This window comes from Triplophysa rosa, linkage group LG17, assembly GCF_024868665.1.
Source record: "Triplophysa rosa linkage group LG17, Trosa_1v2, whole genome shotgun sequence".
Classification (NCBI taxonomy): Eukaryota; Metazoa; Chordata; class Actinopteri; order Cypriniformes; family Nemacheilidae; genus Triplophysa; species Triplophysa rosa.
Window position 1 is genome coordinate 2,768,157 of NC_079906.1, and position 26,998 is coordinate 2,795,154.

The 26,998-nt window shown below is 36.8% G+C and overlaps 1 protein-coding gene and 1 long non-coding RNA gene across 3 annotated transcripts in view; both read right to left on the reverse strand.

Moving 5' to 3' along the window:
- Positions 1 to 501: 501 nt before the first annotated feature.
- The window catches only part of plod1a (procollagen-lysine, 2-oxoglutarate 5-dioxygenase 1a), a 29,860-nt gene continuing 3,363 nt past the window's right edge, over positions 502 to 26,998 (reverse strand). Inside the window, exons 5-19 of the mRNA XM_057356042.1 lie at positions 25,927 to 26,039; positions 25,726 to 25,789; positions 18,020 to 18,117; positions 17,836 to 17,931; positions 17,281 to 17,412; positions 14,893 to 15,014; positions 14,043 to 14,147; positions 13,671 to 13,796; positions 9,796 to 9,937; positions 9,553 to 9,666; positions 9,381 to 9,446; positions 8,192 to 8,296; positions 4,899 to 5,045; positions 3,998 to 4,123; positions 502 to 2,230 (exon numbers count right to left, since the gene is read on the reverse strand). Coding sequence (XP_057212025.1) covers positions 2,075 to 2,230; positions 3,998 to 4,123; positions 4,899 to 5,045; positions 8,192 to 8,296; positions 9,381 to 9,446; positions 9,553 to 9,666; positions 9,796 to 9,937; positions 13,671 to 13,796; positions 14,043 to 14,147; positions 14,893 to 15,014; positions 17,281 to 17,412; positions 17,836 to 17,931; positions 18,020 to 18,117; positions 25,726 to 25,789; positions 25,927 to 26,039 — 1,712 coding nt within the window. The 3' untranslated portion in view covers positions 502 to 2,074. The remainder of the gene's footprint in view (positions 2,231 to 3,997; positions 4,124 to 4,898; positions 5,046 to 8,191; positions 8,297 to 9,380; positions 9,447 to 9,552; positions 9,667 to 9,795; positions 9,938 to 13,670; positions 13,797 to 14,042; positions 14,148 to 14,892; positions 15,015 to 17,280; positions 17,413 to 17,835; positions 17,932 to 18,019; positions 18,118 to 25,725; positions 25,790 to 25,926; positions 26,040 to 26,998) is intronic.
- LOC130567722 (uncharacterized) lies at positions 18,403 to 25,695 on the reverse strand. 2 transcript variants are annotated; one of them, XR_008964631.1, is made up of 4 exons: positions 21,514 to 25,695; positions 21,327 to 21,420; positions 19,189 to 19,268; positions 18,403 to 18,963 (listed from the first exon to the last, which is right to left on the reverse strand). It is a non-coding gene; the product is annotated as an uncharacterized LOC130567722 (long non-coding RNA). The 2 variants fall into 2 exon arrangements; XR_008964630.1 differs by having other exon boundaries at positions 21,509 to 25,695.

The window sequence follows — 26,998 nt, forward strand, 5'->3', positions numbered from 1 at the left end:
TTGCTGCATACCTCGGTTGTAACGAGTGGTTATTTCAGTCAAAGTTGCTCTTCTATCAGCTTGAATCAGTCGGCCCATTCTCCTCTGACCTCTAGCATCAACAAGGCATTTTCGCCCACAGGACTGCCGCATACTGGATGTTTTTCCCTTTTCACACCATTCTTTGTAAACCCTAGAAATGGTTGTGCGTGAAAATCCCAGTAACTGAGCAGATTGTGAAATACTCAGACCGGCCCGTCTGGCACCAACAACCATGCCACGCTCAAAATTGCTTAAATCACCTTTCTTTCCCATTCTGACATTCAGTTTGGAGTTCAGGAGATTGTCTTGACCAGGACCACACCCCTAAATGCATTGAAGCAACTGCCATGTGATTGGTTGATTAGATAATTGCATTAATGAGAAATTGAACAGGTGTTCCTAATAATCCTTTAGGTGAGTGTATATATACACACACAAAATAATAGTATACCTGTAGCTCTTGACATAAATGCATTCTTTGAAAGTTTTTATTTTCAGTCAAAACTTGAAATGTCACATCCGTAACGCTGGATTTGCCCGAATGCATAATGGAACCTTATTGTAATTGTTACAAGAAATCACACAGTAAAGTCCCATTAGGGAACAATAGGCTGGACATTGATTTACACCAGAATGACCGAAACATTTTAGACATTAAAAATAAATAGTGAAAAGAAAGAAAAAGAAATGTTATTGAAATGCTTTTTTCATCAATAACTTTCTAATCTGTGTTTATGGTAAAATAACCCCAGTTATTCTTTCTTGACGTGCAAAAGTTTATATGCTCTAACTTCATACTTCTATGACTGATGCTTTATTTAATTGATTGGTATGATACTTTATTTTAGGTGTCTTTAACAACTATGGACTGAAATACAATATGTGACCCTAGATGACAAAACCAGTCTTAAGGGTCAATTTTTCAAAATTGAGATTTTTACATCATCTGAAAGCTGAAGAAATAGGCTTTCTATTGATATGTGGTTTGTTAGGATAGGACAATATCTGGCGGAACAACAACCGTTTACAAAGCTGGAATCTGAGGGTGCAAAAAAAAGCAAAATATTGAGAAAATCGCATTTGAAGTTGTTAATCAGAGGCACTGTAGCAGGCCATCCACTCACAAAAATACACTTTTTATACATTTACTGTAGGAAATTTATAAAAATATCTTCATGGAACATGATCTTTACTTAATATCCTAATGATTTTTGGCATAAAAGAAAAATCTGTCATTTTTACCCATACCCTGTATTTTTGGCGATTGCTAAAAATGTTCCTGTGCTATTTAAGACTGGTTTTGTTGTCCAGGGTCACATATATGCAATTGACCTATTTTGTAAATACGACATGAGTTGTTAAATTGTACTTAAGTATCTGCGTGTAATTACACTCTTGACCCACTAAACCTGCCTAAAACAACATAATGTGCACAATAATGTCAGTACATAGTATAAAATGTTTTTTGCCTTATGGAAGTACAGTACATATTATTTAAGGACTCCACATATAAAGTGTGACTATTATGAATAAATTAACTTGAATATATTAGTTTTTCCTTACTTTTATTTTTTCCACAAGTTATGACAAGCCAACTGATTCATAAACAAGGCAAAACAAAACATTTCTAAATAATATTAAGCTATACATTTATATGTCAGTTTTGGTGCAGCCTAAAAAACAGCACGAATTGCTTAAGAGGCATTATTAAAAACAATGTGATTTGCTGGTTGAATTTCAAAGCTAAAAAGGGTACAAATGTCCATTGATTTTGTTATCAGTATGTAATGAATAAATTCACATCACCTCTGAGAAATAAATTAGAATGGAGTAAAAAAAGCCATTGCATAGAAGTCAAAAAGTGATCTGTCAAAACTGCTTTCAACCTTTAGTATTACCTTAATGTAACAAAATATTTACACTGACATACTCACAAATTAAGGCACATTTTTTAAATGTTCAAGCACAAACCTGTTGATTCTTATTTTTGATGAGCTATGCTATCTTCTTTATTAAAAGTAGAGTCAAGTTTCTGATAAAAAAAGATCTCAACTCAGGGGTCCACAAATGAGACAAGGATGTATCTAACCCCCTCTGTGGTGGGCAGGCCCTCGTGGTAATGAGTGAGGCGTCCCGGGTGCATGAGCGCCCAGCCCTTTCTGGGGGCTTCAACCGAGCAGTTGTACCTCAAGAACCGGCAGCCTCCACCCTGAACAAAAGAGTGGGTGTTAAATGTCCAAAAAACAAATCTAAACTTAATGCTCTACAGTAAAGTAGTACAACAAACAAACATTATGCAGTTAATAGTAATAACCAAAGCAATTAAACTGAAAACAGGACATGCAGAAAAACATCATCTGTGATTCAGTTATAAAAAGAATCCTGAACTCTAGTCATGTCTTGATGACATTCAAATTACAATCATTTTGGTGCATACCTTGAGGCTTACATCCAGTATATGCTCATATGCTTCTAAACAGTGATAAAATTTACTTTACAAAACGGTCAGTTCTGGTTCTTGATTCTGATTGATTGAGCCGAGTTCCAAGTCGTTATAAAATACCCCGATTTATAACGGCTGACCGCATTACATAGCCTAAATATCATTTTATTTACTTTATTTTATGAAACCTTGCTACGCATATGTAATAATATGTTTTATAAAAGCAATAAGCCCCATGAAGCAGTGGGTTGCAGTGCATTTTATAACATCTGATTCTGATTCTAAGGGCGTGGGGCTTATTGCTTTATTTCAATATGCCGCAGTATTTTAACTCTTCAAGAAATTCAAACTGCACATGGTATATTCATGATTGTCTTTGCATATTAAACTTCAACAGCTTAAAGTATTTTAACATTAAAGAATTATTGTACCGTACTAAAATACTAATGATTTGCATAACTGTACTGAATTTTGTTTATTTCCCCAAATAAAGGATTAAGTGTTCCTTTTTTTCACTACCGAAACAATGATACCATGTTCAGTTTCGGTTGTGACATATACTTTCGGTTGTATACTTTTGAGCCTAGCTCAAATATGCTAATCAGCACATGGTTAGCAAACACAGTTCTGAACAGATGTGCACAAATAAAACCTTAATTTTGTGGAATAACACCCAAAAATGTTTGCTGAAGTGCAGAAAAAAGATGTTTGGTATGTGACGTTCATTGAGGATAGCACACTGATGTTCAGACTTTTGAACACATTTACTTCAAAATGATATGACTAATCTACTCACCATGTAGCTGTGAGAAAGAGAGGAACACGGGAATTATTTCTGATCAAAAATGTAGGGGTGTAGCTAAAATCAGTTTCAGCCAAAGGACTAAAACATACACTGTTTCGATAGTGACATGAAAATGCGGGACACATTTTATCACATAAAGTTTAATCATTTTTTTAACTTATTTTTTTAAAACATCAAAAATATATTTTTAAAAACAATGAAAAAAAAAAGAAAAAAAAAAGTAATATGATTTTCATAAGTTGAAATTTAGGGTTCAGGACAGCCACCTCCCAATTGAAAGTACCCAATACATGATGATTTTATATATATTAAGCTTACTGATATTATAAATATAATTGTGGGTTTCAATAGATAATGGAAAAATCTTAGTAAACAGGTTTAAAAAGGTTAAAAAAGGTTTTAGTATTTTAATGCTTTTAAATGTGTTTTTTTTATGTGGGACAACAGTTTGCACCAATTCTGTAGAATGGCCCAAATATCATTTTTTATGTGTTTTTTATTTTTGTGCTTTATGAAAACATCAAAAACAATATCTTGCATCAGTATTGCCTATGCTAGACATGTTTCAGGCAAAGTCTGTTTATGGAAGCGGTGCCAGTTGGAGGCCGTGATCGCAATGCCTCTGGTGGGACTCCTTCGCTAGAGCAGTCATATTGAGAGTTGCATTCCCTCCCCATTTATGTCAGTGACGCATCTTGTTAATATCTATTATCTTTATTTCATCTTACCTGATAGTCAATTCCCACTTGATTGAGTGCCATATTGATAGTGAAAGTGGAGGCGTCATGATGAGGTCTTAAAGCAGGCTGCTCATCAGGTTTATATCTAACTACAAATGCCAGGTCAAAGTGTGCCTGCAGAACACACACACACAAAAAACACATGAACAGCCCCATTAGCGTCAAGCAGTATACATTCATGTTCACAAGCACTCATTTGTATACAGAGTACCCACTAACTGCACTTATCTTATTTTTTTAAGAGCTATGTTAAACGTAAACAATAATGTTTACAAAAATTATCCTAATTGGCATGCCGAAAGAAAAGCTAAACAATGCATCACCAAAAGGGAGTCTTTTTGAAGAGTTCCCCTTTCTCTTTGAGGAGCACCGAAACTACATATCAAAAGCTTTTTACCCTCATTATGGTGTAGTTAGCTACAGCATTTACCAGCAGGATCTATGATAACCACCCAAACCTTTGGGAGGTACTAAAGACGTACAGTCAGGTGAGTCAAATCTATATGATGAAAGATGCATTTTGCTCCCATCACCCCACTATTTTGCTTCCACCAATATTGTTGCTAGGCACTGACTGTTCCGATCATATCCGAGTAAAAAACTATAAGATTAAGTAGTGGTCTGAGGCACATGAATTTAATGTCAAGGGTGCAAGGCAGTAATAATCGAAAGAATGAGCTGTAGCATATTTCAATCAAAAATAAACAGATGTTGTGTATAATAATGCACAACAACATTCATATCAAATCTGTCAAAATAGAATTCTAAGCAAACCCACACAAAATCTGCTCCCACAGAACTCAACAGAAACCTACAGTATGTTTTCTAGAGAATATATATATATTTTAATTCATTAATTTTCAAATTGAAAGGTCAAAGCAGGGTTTACCGTTGTGTGGTACCCAGGAAACATTTTCTCTGTGACTGGTGCTATATAATCGACCAGGAACTTTCGCCATTCTTTCTCAAACCCCACTTGATTCATGTGAATATCGACTGTGGGGACATTTTCATACCCCCCTTGGATCCTTTGATCCTAAACACAACAAAAAATATTTGTTAAACAAACAGCTACAAGATGGAGCAATTAGGCAATTGACCCTTCGCATGCAATTTGATTGAGAGGTGATCTGACCAATCATAACGCCGATATTACATATGTGCCCCCGTGACTGACCGGCATTTTGTCCGACAAACAAACCAGTCCTGACAAGCTGGCGTAGTATAGCTTTGGTGATTAATATGAAAAAATAGCTTTTTAATTATTGTAAAAGTAAACAGAGAGATATATGCCAAGCTTTAATGGACGTTCACACTATAACGATAAACGATAACTAAGTTATAACTTTTGAAAAACATTCTAAATAAAGCAGAATAGCGGAGTTCACATCACAACTATACCAATACACAGAGGTGGGTAGTAACGCGCTACATTTACTTCGTTACATTTACTTGAGTAACATTTTGGAAAATATGTACTTTTTAAGTAAAATTAAAAGTGTGTACTTTTACTCTTACTTGAGTAAATTTCTAATAGAAAATCTGTACTTTTACTTCGTTACATAACTTACATTGCGTGACGTTCCTTCATTTTAAAATATGCATTATAAAATGCGTTGTTTATTTCAAGGTTGTCGTCTCTTTTTACGGGCATTCCCGAGTGATTGATTCTTTTGAAAGCATTAATTGAACAATTGGAAAAACCATTTGAATAGGCTAATGAATCAGTTCAAATGATTTGTTCAGTTCGCAGCACGATCTGAATCATCTCAACTCACTCCTCGTAGCGCGAAATTTAAGAACACGCAGAACACAAAGAGCGTTGGATGAAGTGGATATGTACAATCAAAACTGCAAATGTGTCATATTGTTTGCCAGCAATGATAAATGCCCACCATATGCGCGCACCCGCGCGACCTGTTCGCCAGACACAGCAACATGCGCGTTACCTGTCAGACACAGAGACGTGGGCTTGCAGAAATATACATTTGAAGAACAGAAGGAAGAAAACTTGTTGATGGGCGTGTGGTTCACTGTTTGTTTACAAGTAAGAGCGTTTCACAACACACACGTGACACAACACGAGAAAACATGAGCTTTGTTCAAAAATGTGTATTTCATTTAAGAGAGCACTGCAGATGTTCTAGATCATCTTAGGAAATGCTCTGAGTTTAGTTAATGCTTTAGTTTGACATGGTCTATTATTCTAAATAAGTTGTGTAAACTACATTGACATCAGGACTAGATGAAATTTACAGAAATGCTTGTCTCTTCTGTGTTTGTCTATTCTTTAGTCTCTCTAGTATATTGCAAAGATATCTGCTTATGATAATTAAAAATATTGATTAAAATGTAATATTAAAATATTGGCGTTAATATGTAGTAGGCCTATATAATCAGATACAACATAACTAAGTAACTAGCTACTTGAGTAGTTTTTTCATTGCATACTTTTTTACTTTTACTCAAGTAATTTTTAAAATAGTGATGTGACAAGGGAGGCGTGAGGAGAGCCGTGGGAGGAAGAAGTGAGGCCGGGACGCGATTGATAATGAGTGTCAGCTGGGCGTCATTCCGGCCTCGTATCTCTCACGGAGGAGCGGAAGCATAAAAGGATGAACGGCAGGAGAACACGGCGAGAGAGGACCGGGCCCGGAAATGTTAAGTTTTATTTATGTTTGTGTGGCCAGCAGTCGACCGTGAGGTGGCTTCCTCCAGGAGGCGGAGGAGGATCGGGCCGTCCACCGAACGTCCAGCACCACAGCATAGCACCGCGAGGAAGAGCCTCTCGGCTGGCTGAGGACCGTGCGACGGCGTGTCGGGGAACCGGACTATTTTTTTTTTTCCTCTCTCCCCTCTCTCGTCCCTGTCGCTCGGGGTGCTCCCGGCTCCGTTCTCTCGTCTCGTCGGTGCGTACCCCCAGGCGCTGGGGCTCTCAAGGGGGGGCCCCCCGGGGGGAGTAAACACAGGCGTGGTGGTACCCCCCGGCCTGTGAGGGGCGATGGGGTTATGTAGCGAGGAAGGCGGGACGAGAGCCGTGGGGCAGGAAGGCGGGGCCGGTGGCGTGAGTGAAAATGAGTATCAGCTGTACGCGCACCGGTCCCGCATGCCTCACGGGGAGCTAGGGAGCATAAGAGGACGAGCGAAGGGACTGCCGACGAGAGAGGACCGGGCCCGGAAATGTTAAGTTTTATTTATGTTTGTGTGGCCGGCAGTCGACCGTGAGGTGGCTGCCGGCCTTTTACTTCCGTGTTATTGTTTGTTTATTTTTGATTAAAGTTTATTGTTTAAATGTTCGCCGGTTCCCGCCTCCTTCCTTCCCTACATTGAACTTTGTTACAAGTGACTTTTACTTTTACTTGAGTAACAATTTCTCTAGTTACTTGTACTTTTACTTGAGTAAAGATTTTGGCTACTCTACCCACTTCTGCCAATACAGATACGAGACACGATATTGTTGGAATCATTAATGTACGAATTACAGATGGAAGCGTTCAGGAAGTGGTGTTTTAAGGCTGATATAATACTTATTGATATATTACTTGCATATTACATGTATGAGCAAGCTGGCAAGATATGCTTTGTGTCCCTGTGATGTGATGAGCGCATCTTCAGCCTTCATAGAGCAGCATTTGCAGTGACATTTTAAAGGAAAGACGTTTTCAGCAATGATGTCGAACAGCAACAGCTGTGCTGTGTTTGTCGTATTTAACACAAATAAAGATTAAGACACTGATGGACTGTTATCCTTTTCTATACTGAACTAATATTTAAAGGTTTACTTTTGTTTTCACAAAGAAGGATCACGGCCGACCAAAACTCTGCCCAAAGTTACTCTCTCTCTAAAATTGTCATTACTACAAATCTCGGAGTACATATAAACACTTAATACACCACGTTTAGGTTAGCTATACATCCATTTGTGTGACAGTAATGTTAGTAGCCTACTGCATCGTGTGAGTTTAGTCTGCTGGTGTGGACACAAATATAGGTATAATTATTGTTACAGTTATCTCAAATCCTGAATGTATCCCTCGAATGCATATTGCAGACCTTTCTGTCTGAAATCAGCATTGCTGAAACAGAAAGCTTGTCTGACAAAGCAACAGTAACGATGGGGGGCGGGGTTTTGCGAAGGGTCAATTAAGAGGGTAATTTTTTAAAAAGAAAAACACAACATACCACATTTCCACCTCCTGACCACTGGCCAAAATTCTCCATCTCTTCAACAAGATGATTGCAGCCCACTTCATTGAGAACAGGGAACCAGTACACATCAGGGCATGGCTACACAAAGAACTTAACATAAGGATCCCTTAAAGTACAACTTTACAAAACACCATGCTGAGTTTTTTCAGAGCAAGCACCATTTTGTCCACCATTAAAGAGTAGTAAAAGTCTAGTTAAAACAACACTAGAAAACTTCCTTAAATGTCACATTATTAAAGAAAATAAAATTAAAAACATATTTAGAAAAATGTCAGCTTGGATTTATAAAGTTCTTTCTGCATTCTGTGCATTTTTTTGAAAGTGAACTGAAAGTTTCTTTAGTACATGAAAAAGACAGAGACTAAATGTATTCCAACTGTAAAATATTTTTTTAAAAATCACGTGAATGTATTCTGTGCTGTCATTAAACAGTTCACAGTCTTTTGGCTTGTTCAACTTAATGCATCACGTCGAACAAGCCTTTTGAAAACACATTATTTGCGCAATGCATGGTTTGCTCAATTTGCGTTTTATTGTTAATTTTACAATTATTTATAGGAGATTTATTTTCCATAGCCTAAATTTAATAATAATAATAATTTTATAATACTGATTAATGTGCAAACCTCTTTTTAATCTTTTTCAATTAGTTTGAATGTTTTTTTTTCTTTTCATATAGTGTTCTGTTAAATGTGTCTTTACATTGTGCTTTCAATAAAAGGTTTGCCAAATCATCCAGCAAAGTGAGATTAGCCATGACACTAACTACATTTCAAATGATTTCCCATTTGTCTTTTATAGCGTTTCACACGCAAATGTGTACCTCGAACTATGAAATTACTAATTGAGTATTTGCAAAAAAGATCACATGAAAAACACAGTGGCACTTTCTTTTGTATCACCATTCTACCACTAGATTCTCTGTGTAAGCATGCTCAGAGGTGTGCTTATATTTACAAACAATTATATGTATAAGTACAAGTTGGTAAATCCCACACTTTGCGTGAAACTGTTCTTACACACTCACTACGCAAACATCTGAACGTACACACTGTTGATAAATGTGTGAATAACTAAATTTTGACAAAAATATCAGATAAAACCTTATAATTCGAAGGCGATAAAATGTTTTATCTCATTCTGTCTGTGGGTGAATACTCACAGTTTCTACAAGATTGTCTCTCATTATCTTTGAATAGTTCTTATGAATGTATCGCTCCTCCCATTCCTGTTCCAAGGAAAAGTACAAGAAAACAGAAAAAACAGGGGCATTTAGAATGTTGTGTGTAATAACTAAATGAATATAGTCTTTGAACAATTTGTGTTTATCTTACCAAAGGATTTTCAAAGATCTGCCAGAGATCGTTGTGCAAGTGGTTTGTTTGGTAATTTTCTACAGATAATACTCGACCGAAAGTGTGCATATTTGTTACAAACATGAAGATGCCCTAGAAATAAAATAAAATATCTTATTGGGTCATACTGAAAGCACTGCATACAGTTGTTGATTATCATCCACATTTTGAGCATCATCCACAATTAGGTTAATAGTGGGTTGATTAATATTTGTGTCTTACCTTATTTCGGACATTGGCGCAGAAGGCCATATCTGGATCAAGTGTTGCAGACTCAAACAGGTCAGGGGCTTTGAGGTCAGTCCTTAATACATCTGCTTTCACCAAGAAAATGTGATACACATATGGCACGTTCCACAAACCCCTATGGAAGTTCCGGAGAATTATCATTTGAGCAGTGCACATTTTCATAAGGGTCTATTCAGCACAAAGTATATCCATCACATGAATTAAACTTCAAAAGACGATAAAAACATGTTGATATGATCGCCCACATAAAAATGCTGTAGTATACCATAGTACATTATAGTAATTATACTATAGTATTATCTAAAACTTCGATAAGTTTATATAGTTTAACTATTCAGTTTGACTAATTTTAAGCTATATACTACTAATATTATAGTTTTACTTATATAGTATTCTAATATAGTTTTACTAATTATACTATTTACATTTTTACTATGCTTATTTTATTATTATTCATTATTCAGAAACACAAAGCGAAATATCCAGCGACCTTCCGATAAAGTTTTCATTCAGTGGGAAAATGTCGCCAGTGCTGTCCCGCGAGCGCAATGTCTCACTTTCCCTGTGGAGGGATCGTCTCAGTGAGTGGCAGGAAGAAGCAGCACATTCCACAGGTGACTCCTGAATGAAATGAGTACAAAACAGCGTTTCCAACAACCTGTCACTGTTATCCACTGTTTGAATGTATAAACATGAACACATTTCGTCTGTAAATACGCATATGGTTACCTAGACAGAAGCTGTGTGAAAGAATATAGCCTAAATCGCCGCATTTTATGGTGATTTGTTAGATGTCGCGCTAAGTCACTAAGTCAAGAAACTGAAAATATGTCAATGAAAATGGCTTTATTGTTGTAAATATAATCTATAGGCTAGAATACCCTCACGGTTGTTTTTAAAATCTCAAAAGGTAAGAGTTTTTTTACATGTATTTGGTGGTGTTTCTTGGCCAATAATGAATTTTGATATAATGTTGATCAGGTCTAACTGCCTTACTTTACCGATTTTTAGCCTTCGTTATTAGAAAATCGAGAGTGCTTTTACATACATTGCAAAATGTTTACTTACACAGACTCGTGTATGTATACCTATAATATTCGTTAATGCCGTTTAACACATTACACGCTTATATAAGAACGTGAGTCGCCAGGTGCTTGGTACACAAATAAAGTTTAACAAAAGGACAAATTACTCTTATAGTACAATCAATGACAAAGTCTGCCCTTTTATTCTTAGAAAAATTCAAATGTTTACAAGACAATATTTGAGAATTACACTTAAGAATATTCTTAAGAACGTCCTATAATTTATCTTAATAAAGTTCTTATATTTTCTCTTAAGACAGTTTTGTGAATCCGGCGTGTTTGTGTGTGAATTATGGAAGAATCTGATAGAACTGAATTAATAGGTAGAGGTGAGGCAGTGTGTGCTTGCAAATGCCAGTGAGTTACAGTATGCAGGGAAATGTCTTGATATTGTTGCTGCTGGTCCAGAAAAGCATTGTTGCAATCATGTGGTGTAAATCTTGTATGATGGAGGATGTGTACAGGTGTTGATATTGTCTTTCAGCTTGTGATCATAGTTTGTAACTTGGCAATGTAATTTTTGCAACAGTTTACTATAGTAAATCATGTGGGCTGTCTGGCAGTGCATTTTGTGTGTTGCCCTTAACTGAACACAAAAAGTGTTGTTTTAACACAACAGTTTTTAGAGAGTACTAAAGTAAATATTTTTGTTTGTTATTTTTTTATTCTATTTATGTTTTATTGTAATTTGTTTTTGTATAAAATACTAAATAACCCAGGTGAGTCCTTCTGTCTTAACTCTTTGTACCATTTCTCTGATTTTTATTAAGTTTTGATAGTGTCATCATATAATGTTCTCTGCAATGTCCCATCTAGATCAGACATATATGCTGGCACATTGTGAATTCCATTACTACAGCGTCATGTCATGTCTAGTACAACACACACATGAACACAAACATTCTGCAGGTCTATGCCCAGGGATCCCATCTAAAAGATTCTGACTGTTGTGGTCTTAAATTATTTTGTAGTCATGTTATGCGAAAAAAAGGGGTGCTTCTGCCAAATAGTTCCGGAACTACAAAAAGTTCCTCCGGTGGGAAAGCGACTTGTGTGGGAGTTCAAGATCAAAAGGAGAAACAATGCAGATTTATTTTTACAGCCTTCTTTGCTCATATTTACCAAGGGTGCCTATAATAGTGGAGGGCACTGTACAATACTTTTAGGATAAACAAGATGTGAGGGTGACCTTTAGCATCTTATCATGGCAGTGTTCGCTACTCTGAAGGATTGAGAACGTCATGAACCACCTGCTGACATTGGCATTGCGATCGAGGGATTCAAGTTTTGAATCGTTTGACTTCAGTTACAACAGTTTGAGCCATGATTCTACGTATGATGTACATTATCAACCTGGCTTATCTGAAACTCCTTCAAATCACTTTTGAGGTGTTCCTGAAAGTACTCTTTTAGCTTGAACTGCAAGATCCATGAGAGACATTCATTCAAACACACTAGACATGTGTACATTTCATCATCATTAATGCATGTTCAGTGTAATCTACTGAAAAGACTTTGAACTTCTGATGTTTCAGTTATTTTTTTGTTTGTAAGCCTGTCAAGATGTAGGTTTGTATGTGTATGTCTTGTACGAATGTGTAATTGTATGTCCAGATTAAGGAAAATACTGACAGTGTATTGAATAAATGATTCAAATGTATTGAGTTAATTAATCTTAATAAATATTTCTAAAGTTGTGATAACGTTTACTAGCATTTTCAGGAAAATAAATAATTCACAAATAATAAAAATGGTACTTTTAAGCAATATTAGGTTTGGAATTATAAGGTTATAATTCTATAATGATTTGAGATGAAGTAATATGTTTAAGTTGAAATGCAGTAAAATTAAGTTAGATCAATGTAAATTGTAGTGTTGAATGAACACAAACAATTTAAGTGCAACTGACCTAGTCAAATTAAGTTGGAAAAACGTAATATTTTTAGGTGTTACAAATTGAAGTTTTTTTTTTTTTAAGTTGAACCAACTATTCATTTTTTACAGTGCACGTTTTCAATGGTGAAGTCAGAATTTTACATTATTTTGACAAATGTGTAGATCTATGTGTACACTCATGGAATGCGCTGCCTGATTGGTGGTGGTTTGGGAGGACTTTTAGATTTATAATTAATGCTACAATAACCTGATGACATGCCATAATTCTAAACAAAATAGTATTTGTAAAAGTGTTTTCCTGTCAATTAAAATTGTGTGTAACACCCTTGCCTCAGTCCCTTCAGACCCTGCGTCCACTGGAATGGACATCACTTTTTTTCTCAGTGGAAAAAATCCAGGTCTGTCGGGGTTAATATATGCAGTTCCATTAATATGCAAATTAGTCCCTGCCTCCACTCATTTGCACCAGCTCAGACCATAGATTATATGTACAAGTGACAGTTTCAGACACGTTACTGCCAAGGCTAATTTCACAATGAACACGTGAGCTGCGTGTTAACAGGTTAGAGCATTCACACTGCTCGACAGACATGTTTGTTTTAGGTTTTTTATAGTTAATAATTTTAGCGCCTCAATTTATTTTAGTTTATTGCTAAAAAATTATAATTTTCGTTAGGTTAAAGTTTTTCAAATAATATTTAGGCCAAATTTTAATTTGATTCCAATTACTAAAAATGTTTTAAAAGTTTTAGATTTAGGAAACTACATAATAAATAAATAATAATAAATTAAAATAACCTTGCTACACACTCCTTAATAACAATATTTTGACATGGTTTCTCTGTTTTCTCTAAGATAAATACTTACACTCTGCTTCCCTGAACTATGTCCACGTAGTCCTCCGATCTGGCGTAATACCCGTCTGCACTGAGTGCACCCCAGAAGTTTGTCCACAGTCTCCCAGGTTTGGTCATCATTGGAGCAATAAAAGGCCTGTGGGGTTCATCAAAATAGTGATCACATGTACATTTGACTCACCTGTGATTTTCTCATGTTTTTGTTTATAGACTACTCTAAACAGGCATCACTTGTCAACAAATTAGAGCTTATTTTTATGGTAATCAACAGTATACTTATATGCTTCCTTTAGGATCAGTGAGTACTTAATCATTATAAGGCAGAGAACAGAAACACACCAAAAATGTTTTACCTATCATACTTTTAGTCTCATGTACTTACTTGTTGATCTCAATTAGGATTTTAAGTGTGTCTTCATTTTTTAAAACCACCTCCACATCTATGCTGAAGAAGTATTCACAGTGAATGTCATCTCGACACATATCGCTGAAACGAAAACGCAGAAAAAAAAACAAGTTAATGTAATATTCAAACAAAGGATTTGCATAATGGAGCATAATGGCATACTAACAGAAAAATGGAAGGGTAGGGTTAACGGGTGCCTGAAATCTCGAATCACTCAGAAATTACTCTGTGTTTAATCTGTGTAAAAATAATTCATGAATACATATGTCATGATCCTGCCTCTTCTTGTCATGATTTTCTAGTCCTGTGGCAGGGTCATGACAGTCCCATGTGTTTTGTGTGCCAGCGCATGGTCATTGTTTGTTTATGATGACCATGCGCTCGCCTGTCTCGTCTCGTCTCGTCTCTTGACCCTGCCCCCTCGTTTCCTCGTCTAGCTTCCATTCATTGTTTCATTACCCACACCTGCCTTTTGTAATTATCCCTTGTTAGTTCCCCTATTTAATGCCCTTGTGTTTGCTGTCCTGTGCGGTTTCGTTTTTGCTTTCCTGCAGACCATGTGTGATATTCTTCTCTTGCTGCATCGTAAGGCCTAGCCTAGCCTAGCCTAAGTTTTGTGAAGTATAGTTAAGTATCCTGTTCTCTTGTTTTTTGCCCCCACGTGTTAAGTCTTTTGTTTCTGTTTTGTATTTGTGTCATTCTTGTTTAACTCCCCATCGTGGGCTTTTGTTTTGTTCATATTAAAGTTAAGTTGTTTTCACGTACTGCTGCCTGCACTTGGGTTCTTCCCTCCCCATTCATGACAACATAATAACGGCACACTTACAAGCCTATGTTACGTGAGGTGGCAGGATCTATACCCTCCTCAGGTCCAACCAGCTTCACAGCCTGGTACTCTGACTCGTGATCCTCCAAAAATTTTCCGACATGTTTTTCATGATGTGGTTCCTGCAAAAAGACATTAAAATGAGAAAAAAATTATACTGTACAATTTATTGCAGTTTTCACCAATATGCATATTTTCACAACTTCTGGAGTGTTTGGCACATTTTTGTAGTTAGTGCACTTAGCAAAAAAGGAACACTATTCATCTACACCTGCAGGTAGCAATAAATGTCAGTTGAATGATGAACATCGTGTTCAAACAGCATTCATAAATTAAAAAAGGTCCATGTGAACAATAGCTGTTTTGGTTCATATTGCTTTAATCTAACTTTAATCAAACAAAAAACTGAACTAACTTATAAAAACAAGATAATATACTCAGTAGAGTACATTGTATTTCACAAGACAGGGCATATCGTGGTCTGATATAGTCTTATATAAGTCAGATAATACTACATATACGTAAACGTATTTTGAAAAGTAGATACTACTGTATATGAATGGGATAATGTTCAGCCAACAGGATGTTATTTGAGCCTATGCTATCAGTTTTAGCGATTTGTTACTTGTTATCTGGGAAAACATACCTTGGAATGTTGCGACTAATCAGATCAAGTACTCCAGAGTGCCGTGTAATAAGTTAATAGTAAATTATATATATTTTATGGTATTTAGGGGATGTTTATAAACAATACACAGTTTACCACTTTTTGCCTGGTTTCACAGACAAGGCTTAATAAGGCTAGTACCAGGTTTGAGCTGTCTTAATTGAAAATAGTGATGTTTCGTTCGTGAACAAATTGTTCTTTTTGAACGAATCTTTCAAGTGAACGAATCGATCTCGTTCACGAAAGGCAAGGACTCATATTTCTCGTTCACTGAAATCTCTCCCTCGAGCACAGAGCGTCTTGGCTTAAAGGAGTGTCTAAAGCACAAGCCAATGGCGTTCGAGTGTGAGCTTTGACAGAGCATACGATTGGTTGAATGTGCTGAACGAATATGCCCTTCACTGAACGAACGAGCCTGTGTTCTAGTCTGAAAGAGTGAGATCTCGTTCGTACATGAACGAAAGGAGTCAAAGGACCCGCTGATTCTCATTCGTGAGTGAACGAAAGGACCCGCTGATTCTCGTTCGTGAACGACATGAACGAGCTGTTACTTCTCACTCGTGAACAAAAGATGAGGTCTCTTGTTCAACAAGTACAGAAACGGACACAATGTAAAGATCCTTACGAAAATATTACAATAACGCAAGCTGATGGTTAATTGTAACAAAGACAAATTAACATTGTCATTTTTATTGCATGGAAAATGTAAAGCGCTGTTTACTTATTAGTTATTGTACTGCAAGCACAGGTGTTTTGTGTGCATTTTGTATCATTTATTGTTCTTTGAATTAAACGTGATGAAGTCGTTTTTATTTGATGTCATGCACTTCTCTAAAAACTGTAAAACAAAAAAGTATTGGTTAGCTCTCATTCGCGTCACGTCAGCAAATAGCATTCCAGTTCCGGCTGTGAAGGGACATGTAATTGGTTAGATCTTCCACTGAACGGATACTCCCACACTGACCAAGTCGCCGTTGAGTCTGAACGAGAGAGAGATCTCTCGTTCGTGAACAAATTGAACGAACTGGTACAGGTCGTTCATGAACGAAATGAACGAGAGTGTACACTGTAGGTCGGTCATTTAGCATGAGTCTCGTTCAGCAATCAGCAGAAAGCGGATGCAAAGCGCAGTTACAGGTAGGCTACTTTGCACGCTTGTTTATTTAAAATACATAAACTTCACGTTTAACATAATCCCAGATTTATGAATGTGTAAATGACCAAACAATTAACTTTTTAGTTATGCAGAAAAACCTTGTGCGTTGGTCATCTGTTCAGATTTAGACCTATTTAGACTATTTATTTAATGAGTAGATCAGAGACACACATTTGAATAAAGCCTGTAATCAGTTTATACATCCATTAATACGTTCCTTGACATAACACAACTCTTTTTCGCCACCTGCTGGCGTATTATAGAAATGGTCACTGAACGAATCAGTGAACGAATCTGAACTAATCATTTTGGTGAACGAACTGAAAAAGAACGAATCACTCAAATGAATCATAATTCCCATCACTAATTGAAAATAACTTGCCCTGACATACCTTAAAATATGTCAGTGCCATTGTTTTAAGATGCGTTTTTATGAAAGCATTTTTATGAAAGCAACTTAATTTAATTAAAGCATAGTCCTGGATTGAGCTAAACTTGTCTGTGAAACCGGGCCTTTGTGTGGTAAAATACAGAGGCGCGCTATATATGCAGCATAATATCTTACCTTATTATAAATGAATAAACTGAGTCGTTTTTTGGGGTATTTGAGCTTGAGCAAGCGATCAAAGAACACAGTCACGAATGGGGTGGGCTGCTGAATGAAGACACCAATAACCATGCCGGGATGTTCACTTTCCTGCAGACAAACAGGTCAGGTTTAACACAAATTGAAAAGAAACATGTGGTCACAATGCCGTACATGGCTGATCTTTATGATCTCACAAAAGTAAAGAGATCTGTCCCTTACTTTCCCTTAGAATTACTTTTATGTGTGTAAGCTAATAATATCAGGTCTATTCAATCATATGATATAATAAATTAATAAAATATTTAATGCTGAGCACTTATTAAAGCATAACATTGCATTTCAACATATTTTACCAAGTTTTTATAACTTGTCGGGTTATAAAAGATGTATTTATTTTGGTAAACCTGAATCTAAAATTTAGATAAAAAACATAGTTTTATTAGAAACAAACATTATTTCATGACAGGCTTAACATTTTTATAGGTAACACCAACAAACACGGTCATGCGAAGAGTGGTTAAAACAGCCCACCTGGAGTTCAGAAAGAGGTTCCTCGTTACAAGTCGTACAGCCAGTTTCAAATGTCCACACATTCGGAATATAGTTGCCAAGATAGTTTAGCTGGAGCTGTAACAACGTAATAAAAATAAGGACACTGAATAAGACTTGTTAGTTAAAGTACAATCCATGGTATGCTTTTGAATCATGACTGTACTTTGGTGGGTCCGTTGCCATGGATTATAACAGGAAGGGTGTCATAAAGCAGATTCCTGGCTCGCACACGTCCATCTTCGAACTTCAGCACAACCTCATCTATCCATGCCATGCAAAAACAAAAAAAGATTACAATTCTGTATATTTCAGTTATTGCAGTTATCTGTACAGTATCATAAACCCTATTCTGGGTCTTTTGTCCACTTTCAACCAATTCTGTCCTGATTTCTTCGAGGGGAATTCATGACATCAAGACTAGATTACTGTAATGCACTGTTAGGTGCACTGTAAACCCTAATGAGTTGAGACTACTCAAATGATTTGAGGAAAGTGATTCTCTCAGTTTATTTGAGTAATGAGGAGATTAACAACTCAGTTAAATTGAGTTGAGCTAATGTGGTCTTTTCATTGAATTAACTTAAAATTTTAAGTACAGATAACTTAAAGGGCAAAAAGACTGAACTCAAAATTTACCCTTTTTTTGTGTTTACTTTTATTAAATAATAAACCATTAAAACGAGTCGATTTCACATCAACAGCTTTATTAGTGTCAAACTTACAGTATATATCAATACTTTGATTAAGATCAAATAATTGATGAAGGATTTCTTCAGAAATCAGCCACTTAAAAGTGACATTGGCCATATGACATTTAAAAGCAGACTGTAAGAAACAACAAAAGACATGTTTGTCACTAACAGAAGCAAAGCTTAAAAACAGTAAGCTCACAAACTCATTTTCAGATACGTTTTAACAATTCTAGAAAGATGCACTTGCAAATTACTAATTGATTGAAATGTGCAAAGACAGTCCTGGTGTGGACAGGGAAAAGGGACAATCTTTGTATTGCCTCTATGCTTTAGACAATAATGTCTAAGAATTTCGCGTTTTCTCAGACCTAAAAATGCAGTATTTACAATTCCACATTTTCTTCCGACAGGTCACCTATAAAAAATAAACAAAATCAGTAGGTTAGATATTTAAATTACAAAATGTTAAAGTAAATTTTTTACTACAATTCTTATCAAAATGATAATGTGTCTTTTCGTTTGCATTCATCTAGTAAAGGTACAGTTCACCCAAAAGTAAAAATGTGTTATTAATCTACTCATCTCCAGGCCATCCATTTCTTACAGACAATAAAGCAAAAGTCGTTATAAATGAACTTACCAGAAAACTACAGGGGTCTTTATCATGACAGCTCTCTCCACCTCCCCACCTGTTTCATGACCGCCTGTCTGCTAGTGCAGCTGCAGGACGAAAACATAAATGTGTTTAACGTTATACTAGACATGTTCACAAGTCTATGAGTTTCAAGTCCAAGTCCATTTTTAATACTTCAGCTAATTGCTGAAATTAACTGTGTTAGTGCACAGACCTAAGCACTAAACTAACCAATGTAAAATTTAATTCCCTGCTCTATTGTTTTATAACCACAATAAATATTTTTTGAGCAGTCTGATTGGTGGTAGACAGCTGAACTAATAACTAACAGTTATACAGAAGCATAATTTGGAAAATGCTTATTAAACAGTCGATTGTCATGATATTCAACTATATGTAGTTATCCTCATGGATAAACAACTACAGACACATTAACGATTAAGTTTGCAATTCATCCGGTTAATAGGGGATTGTGATGCATTGGGAAAAACACTGTTCCTGAATGAATATGCAGTAGGGGTTCAATCTTCAGTTGGCTGGCAGGAGCTGCCACTGGCAGGTCACGTGACCCGGCACCCCCGACACTGGCAGTTTTACATATTTTTCTGTAAAACTTATTTTTCATCATTTTAAAACATCCATATAATAACCCAAACTAGTTTTTCATTTTTTTTTTCTCAGAATTTCTCTCATTGTTTCTGAACCATCTCCAGTGCAGCCTTGATTATTAATGGCAGGTGCCAGTGTATAAATATTGAACACAATTAATAAAATCTTAAGAGTGCTTTTCCACAATCGCGCCTAACCGTTCTCGTTGCTTTGCTTAATCGCTCAACTGCTTTGGGCCAGCCTGTATGTAGGCCTAAATTGATTTTTTTAGAATGTAAACGCAAATACGTGTCACATGTCACTCGCTGCCTTGGTAACGCAAGAGACTGAGCTATGACTTGAAAAACATTTTCGTTTGGTACCCCCCAGCTTCAGTTGTTAACCACTTAACCATTAACATTGTTAAGTTAAAATGTTTAAATAAATTGAAATGAATAATCACAACCGAGTAACCCTGAGTGGCGACGTCACTACACGCATTCTATCAGCACGATTCAGCATAACAGATTAGCGGTTATGATCAAATTTAATTCATAATCGTTAATTGTTCTCCCAGCCTTTTTTAGCTGACAATCGTCTTTTGGAAGGCTATTATTTGAAAATATACACGCACGATGTAATTGGAGTATGACAGCCAATGGCGTGTCACAATCAACGATGACGTAAAGCTTCTTCCTAGCTAGCGGTTATATGCCACCTGCCAGTTGTTCTCACCATAATTTAAGAGCTTTAAAATGCAAAAACTCCACACAAAATGTTGTGCATGCACAAGAAGACATCCATACGAACAAATGCAGAATAAAAAAATATTTAATTTGTATTTATAAGAGCTGCGAGAACGCGTGCAAGTGTGCGCATCGTCTGGCTCTGTTTAGCTGTTAAGTGGCGGGTCACGTGACCTGCCAGTGTCGGGAGTGCCGGGTCACGTGACCTGCCAGTGTCGGGAGTGCCGGGTCACGTGACCTGCCAGTGTCGGGAGTGCCGGGTCACGTGACCTGCCAGCGGCAGCTCCTGCCAGCCAGCGGCAGCTCCTGCCAGCCAGCTGAAGATTGAACCCCCTCTCTCAATATGTGACGCAACTTGTCCCGTATTTTTGTCAATAAACTGTTGGTACGAATGTTTTCTTACCGGGTAACCTGCATAATCATGCTCATCGCGTCTTGACACGGCTTAGCTTTGACGCTTTAATAATAAAAAAAGCTTTGGCACTTAGTTAATACAACCGAATCAGCTGCATCCTTAGCTAGTGAAAGAACATTTGTGAGAGAAGGCAAAGCCAATCATAATGCGACTTCGGTTAGAGAGGCGGGACTCAAGAAAGGCAAAGCCAATCCTATTAGCGAAGTGAGCTACAGAGGCGGGACTCATTACAGAGAATGAAACTTAACCATTTGTGTACCACAATATGCGCTCACACGAGGTCCCCAGATAATACTATTCCTGTGCGATTCGGCTTTGACTTTTACATTAGGCAACTAAGCAACAACAATTATAAACAATTATTTAACAATAATTATTATTTACAATGAACTTACCAGCGTTCTTCAGTGAGTCTATCACGAGGTCTCTTTGCCAGCCTACTTCACAATGACCCCTATCCGTTAGTACTAACGGATTACGTTAGTACCACTGCAGAAAACCGGAAAGTATTTATAACCTGCAAAATCGTTTTAGAGCAACTCTTTAAGCAAAATTTACACATGTATTTTACCTTTACCTTACCAGCGTTCTTCAGTGAGTCCTCACGATGACGCTGTTTTTAGGCCTAATGTTTCTTCACGACGACATCGTATTTGTTAGTGCTTTCGAGGGAGGAAAGCGGTAAAGTGTTAAAACAGTGCAAATAATACTACAATAAAACGTGGGATGCAATTAAGGAAAGTGTATGCATTTTAATCTGTACTTACCAGTCAAAATTCACGTTGTACACATTTCTTCCGACTAGTGATATGCCTGATTCTCCTTGTCAAATTCACAACGACCAAAAAATTACCGCCTTGTGTAATACAGACCAATCAGCGCGTTGCTCAAGGCATAATTTCAAAACGACCAATCATTTTAAACAAAGACATAGAAAATAATGTAAATAACGTACAATTTTGAGTTCATAACACTTATAATCCTAATTCGAAAGGTTTTTGCTGCCAAATAATTTGATTAAACACATTTGTTTAAGTTTTGATGCCAAAACGTGGTATTTTAAATAATGTTAAGTTATGATAACTTAATGTCTTTATTAATGACAACATTGGGGTTTACAGTGTGGTTGCCCTGCAGGCTTATTACAAAAACTCCAACTGGTCCATAACGCAGCAGCTCGAGTTCTTACACGTACAAAAATGTATGAACATATTAGCCCGGTTCTGTCTACCTTGCACTGGTTACCTATAAAGCATCGTGTTAACTTTAAAATCTTGCTTATTACCTATAAAGCCCTACATGGTTTAGCTCCTCAATACTTGAGTGAACTCCTCTTGTATTACAGTCCTTCACGTGCAGTACGCTCTCAGGCGTCCTGTCAGTTGGTAATACCTAGAATTTCAAAATCAAGTGCAGGTGGCAGATCCTTTTCTTATCTAGCGCCTAAACTTTGGAATAGTCTTCCCTGCACTGTCCGGGAGGCAGACACACTCTGTCAGTTTAAATCTAGACTAAAGACGCATCTTTTTAATCTTGCATACACTACACTTCCATAATATAAATCCTCTGAGGGTTTAGGCTGCATTAGTAAGATCAACCGGAACCAGGAACATAACTGATGTACTTGTTGCATCAAAGAGTGCAGAACAGTACTCTACTCTCAGCCAGTCTTGTCTCATTGTTCTAAGGTTACCACAGCGAGCAGGATGCAGTTCATGCCCAGACCTGATGGTAGAGCAGAGAATGGAAAGCGGCGACCTGACAAGAGCTGAGATGATAGTGCTGGATAAAGAAGGACGCGGTGATTTGACACGTCTTCACCACAAAATTTCAAATGCTATTAGATTATTAATGATAATCTTAAATCTATAATTTACCTTATTAGTAAATTTATTTATTTTTATTAAGCCTTGTTGTTCAAGCACTGTCAAGCTTGTGCAGAGGCAGCAGCTTTTGCCAGAGGGGAACTGGAATCCCCTGGTTGGGCCTGGGTTCTCCTGAGGTTTTTTTTCTCGATTGGAGTTTTGGGTTCCTCGCCACCATTTGCATACTGTTTTGCACTATTTGCCTGGCCGGGGGGCTGCTTTAGAATTTTAAAGTTTTACTTAATTAATATTGCATATAGTAATTTATAGTCTGTTTAATATTTGACCTGTGTTTCTCTCTCCTTTATCTTAAATGTGTGCTTTCACTGTACGTGTGTGCATGTCTGTGTGTGTGCGTGCTTGTCTGTGTGTGCGTTCATGTTTGTATATCCCGGTGGGGACCTAAACCTGAATGCACACCAACACATGGGGACTCGTGTCACCGTGGGGACCAAAATTGAGGTCCCCATGGGCAAAAAAGCTAATAAATTGTACAGAACAATATTTTTAAAAAATCTAAAAATGCAAAAGGTTTTCTATGATCTTTAGGTTTAGGGGTTGGGTTATGGGTAGGGGATAGAATATACAGTTTGTACAGTATACAACTCATTACGCCTATGGACTGTCCCCACGGAGATAATAAACCAGACGTGCGTGCTTGTCTGTGTGTGTGTGTGTGTGGACTTGGTTTTTATATGTTAGTGGGGACCTAAACCTGAATGCACACCAACTCATGGCGACCTGTGTCACTGAGGGATGTGCATGGGGATTTGCTGTGTTTTGATTGATTGTCGTTGGTTCATATCTAGCGTGGTGACTGCAGTTAATCCACATCACTAAAATGTATCATTTGTGTATTAAAGACCAGCAACTGTTTTTCCTCTCACACTGTGTGTCTGACATTAGCGTGCACAAAAAGCGTGAACACTGTATTGAACCAAGTTTTCTTTTGCACCCCATTGCGCTTAAACTAACAAATATACAATTATGTTAAAACAAAAAACAGTTGATTATGTCTTAAATGAATGTAAACAGTTGGATGTGTGTCAATACATTGGATCAGATGATAGAGGGCCCAATTTTAATGATCTAAGCGCATGGTCTGAAGCGCACAGCGCAGGTGCATTCAGGGGGTGTCCGAATCCACATTTGCTAGTTAAACGATGGGAAACGGTCGGTGCGCCCAGGCGCATGGTCTAAACGGGTTGTCCCGATTCTCTTAATGAGTAATGGGAGTTTTTTGGGCGTAACGTGCAGTAAACCAATCAAGAGTCTCATCTCTCATTCCCTTTAAGAGCCAGTAGCGCTCGCGCCATGGCGGATTATTTACACGGCAGAATTTGCAAGAGCAAAGACTGGACACTTCTTCAGAGAGGAAACGCATGTGCTTGCATTTTCGCAAAATTTAGACCAGGTTTGAGTTGAGTTTTCAGTTCCTCAAAATAGCAACGTGCCAACAATGCGCCTGAAAACACCTCTATTTTAGACCAGCACACCCACTGGCGCACAAATGAACGCAAATGTGGCACAAGACGGGAAAATGAGTACCGTGTCGGGCTGAAACTAGCCAAAACACTTGCGCTGCGCCTTGCGAGTGTACGATAGGGCCCTTAAAGTGAGAGTAGCCTAATAAACATGATGACTCGTTTAACCTGACATTTCCTGTCATTGCTAAAAAAAACCTATTCCCATCACATTTAGAAAATTATTCATGTGTTTCATATGTTAAAGCTTTTCTTGAGTGATTCTATCATGCTTTATTTTTGTTAATAAATCACTCATTTTGTTAGAAAAAACACACAGCATATGAGTGTTATATTTTTTGACAGCCATATGCTTTAGAGCTACTCCCTTAGCCAAACAATTATTTACTTGCCAATCAAAATTTGGATTTAATTTTCATACTGTCAGTTTAATGGTTTTTAATCTTTCAGTCTTCATTCGTTTAAAAGAATAGGTTACCCAAAAAATGGTCCCATGTGATTCCATAGTAGGAATAAAAATTACTATAGTCGAGTCAATGGGGACCATTTTTGGGTGAACAGTTTCTTTAATGTTTAATTTAGTGTTAATTAATTTATTATTTGTTTTATTTCTCATAGTTTACAGGCACCAGATATAATATTTTTTACTAGTGGGTGCATTGTATTTCATTTATATAGGTATGTATAGCAAAATAAAGTAAAATTGATAAAAAATTTGGAACCAAATTTTTCTGACACTTTGTCTTGCATGTTTTGCTTAAGTGTTCTTTTCTTTCATTGGTAATGCGACCTTTTTGCACCACAGACTAAATGAAGCATTGCTTGGTAATTGGTTGCCCTAAATTTGTATCTAATTGTGTACAGCTGAGCTGACAGGTATTCAACCTAATCCATTACATACCTTTCTATCAACATCTGACATTATCAAGATCAATTTGTTCTGACAGAATTCTGAGTTCTTGCCATATTTTAATAGAATTTTCTAAACTATATCGAATAAACTGTGAAAATGTGGAAAAATGTTGAAGGTGTCTGAATAATTTTTGGTTTAATATATTTTTATATCTATTTTTTAACTATTATTAAGGGACCCTCACTAAGGTTTGCTTAGAGCCCCCAGACGTCTAGGATCAGCACTGCAAGAAACTCAGTTTATATGGAATTAGTTAGAATTTTTACCCCCATCAAAGCATTTCATTACAAATTCCTCATTAAACAGAAGAAAGGTGGAAATTTCCCAGCAGGTATCAGAAAGGATGGCAAGAACTTTACTGTAGCTGCATTTATGAGAACAAGAAACAGGATGTTCTCTTAAAGAGCTGATGCTAGGAAAATTTGGCTTCCATTAGGGCTTTAAAGATTTTATGCAGAAGCTGCATTCCAACTAAATGTGTATACTTAAAATAAGCAAGCTATACGAGCAAAGAGTTACTAAGAGCACTTACCAAGAGCTCCATGAAGATTTTGGAATAATCTGCATCTATTGTCCAAAGTTATATTTATAGATTTCTAAAGTGGAAATGACAGGAAACAAAATGTCAAAGCGCAGCATAAAACATGTTATTCGTCACAGAACAAAGCAATAACGTTTTACAAAACCACATCTTGGGTACCTTTGGAAAAAAAAACTATGGTGAAACACTCACTCTTTTGTCTGGGTTGATGAATATTTTTGTGTAAAAGAGTTGGTCACTGTCATTATCTTCTCCTGACCAATCAGAAAGCATCTCTTTGAGATTGGGTGCATGGCCAATAAAACCTAGAAAATTAAATGAAACAGCCAGTGTTATATTTATGCATTTGGCAGACACTTATCCAAAGCAACTTAAACGGATACTTCACCCAAAAATGAAAATTCTGTCATCGTTTACTCACCTTCGAGTTGTTCCAAATCTGTATAAATGTCTTTGTTCTGATAAACACAGAGAAAGATATTTGGAAGAATGCTTATAACCAGACAGATTTTGCCACCCATTGACTACCATAGTAGGAAAAAGCACAATGGTAGTCAAAAGTGCCACAGAAATGTTTGCTGTCCTACATTCTTCAAAATGTCTTCTTTTGTGTTCAACAGAACAAAAAAATGATAAAGTAATTTTTCCTACAATGGGAGTCAATGGGGGACAAGATCTGTTTGGTTATAAGCATTCTTCCAGATATCTTTTGGGGTGAAGTATACCTTTAAAGTACATTCAAGTTACATTTTATCACTATACATTATGTTTTCCCTGAGATCAAATCTACTTTCTTTGTGCTGTTAGCTCTACAAACTGAGCTACACCACAGGACTTGGTGTTGAAACGCAAAACAGATGGACACAGACTCAGGACTTATTGTCTTTTGGTTTAGGTTTGTGAACAGGTTAGTTAAACAGATTATTTAGCTGTTAGATACATTATGAATTTCAAGAAAGGTCACAGAGAATAAAGACAGACACATCCTGCTTATTTCACTACTGTTAGCCTCTTACATCACCTTATAATTATTGTTTCTAGAAGAACATCAGAGAGGGTAAAACAGGACATAATAGGTCACATGTATTGTATATTCTGTTTTGTTTTAGTTTATGCCCTTTCCACACGAACACAGGTATTTTCAAAACCGCAGCTTTTTCTATGCGGTTTGGCTGTACACGCAAACGCAGTACCCGGGTGAAATCAGAGTTTTGGTGTTTGACGCTGGAATGCGTGTCGCTATCTTCTTTGTTTGACGTCAGAT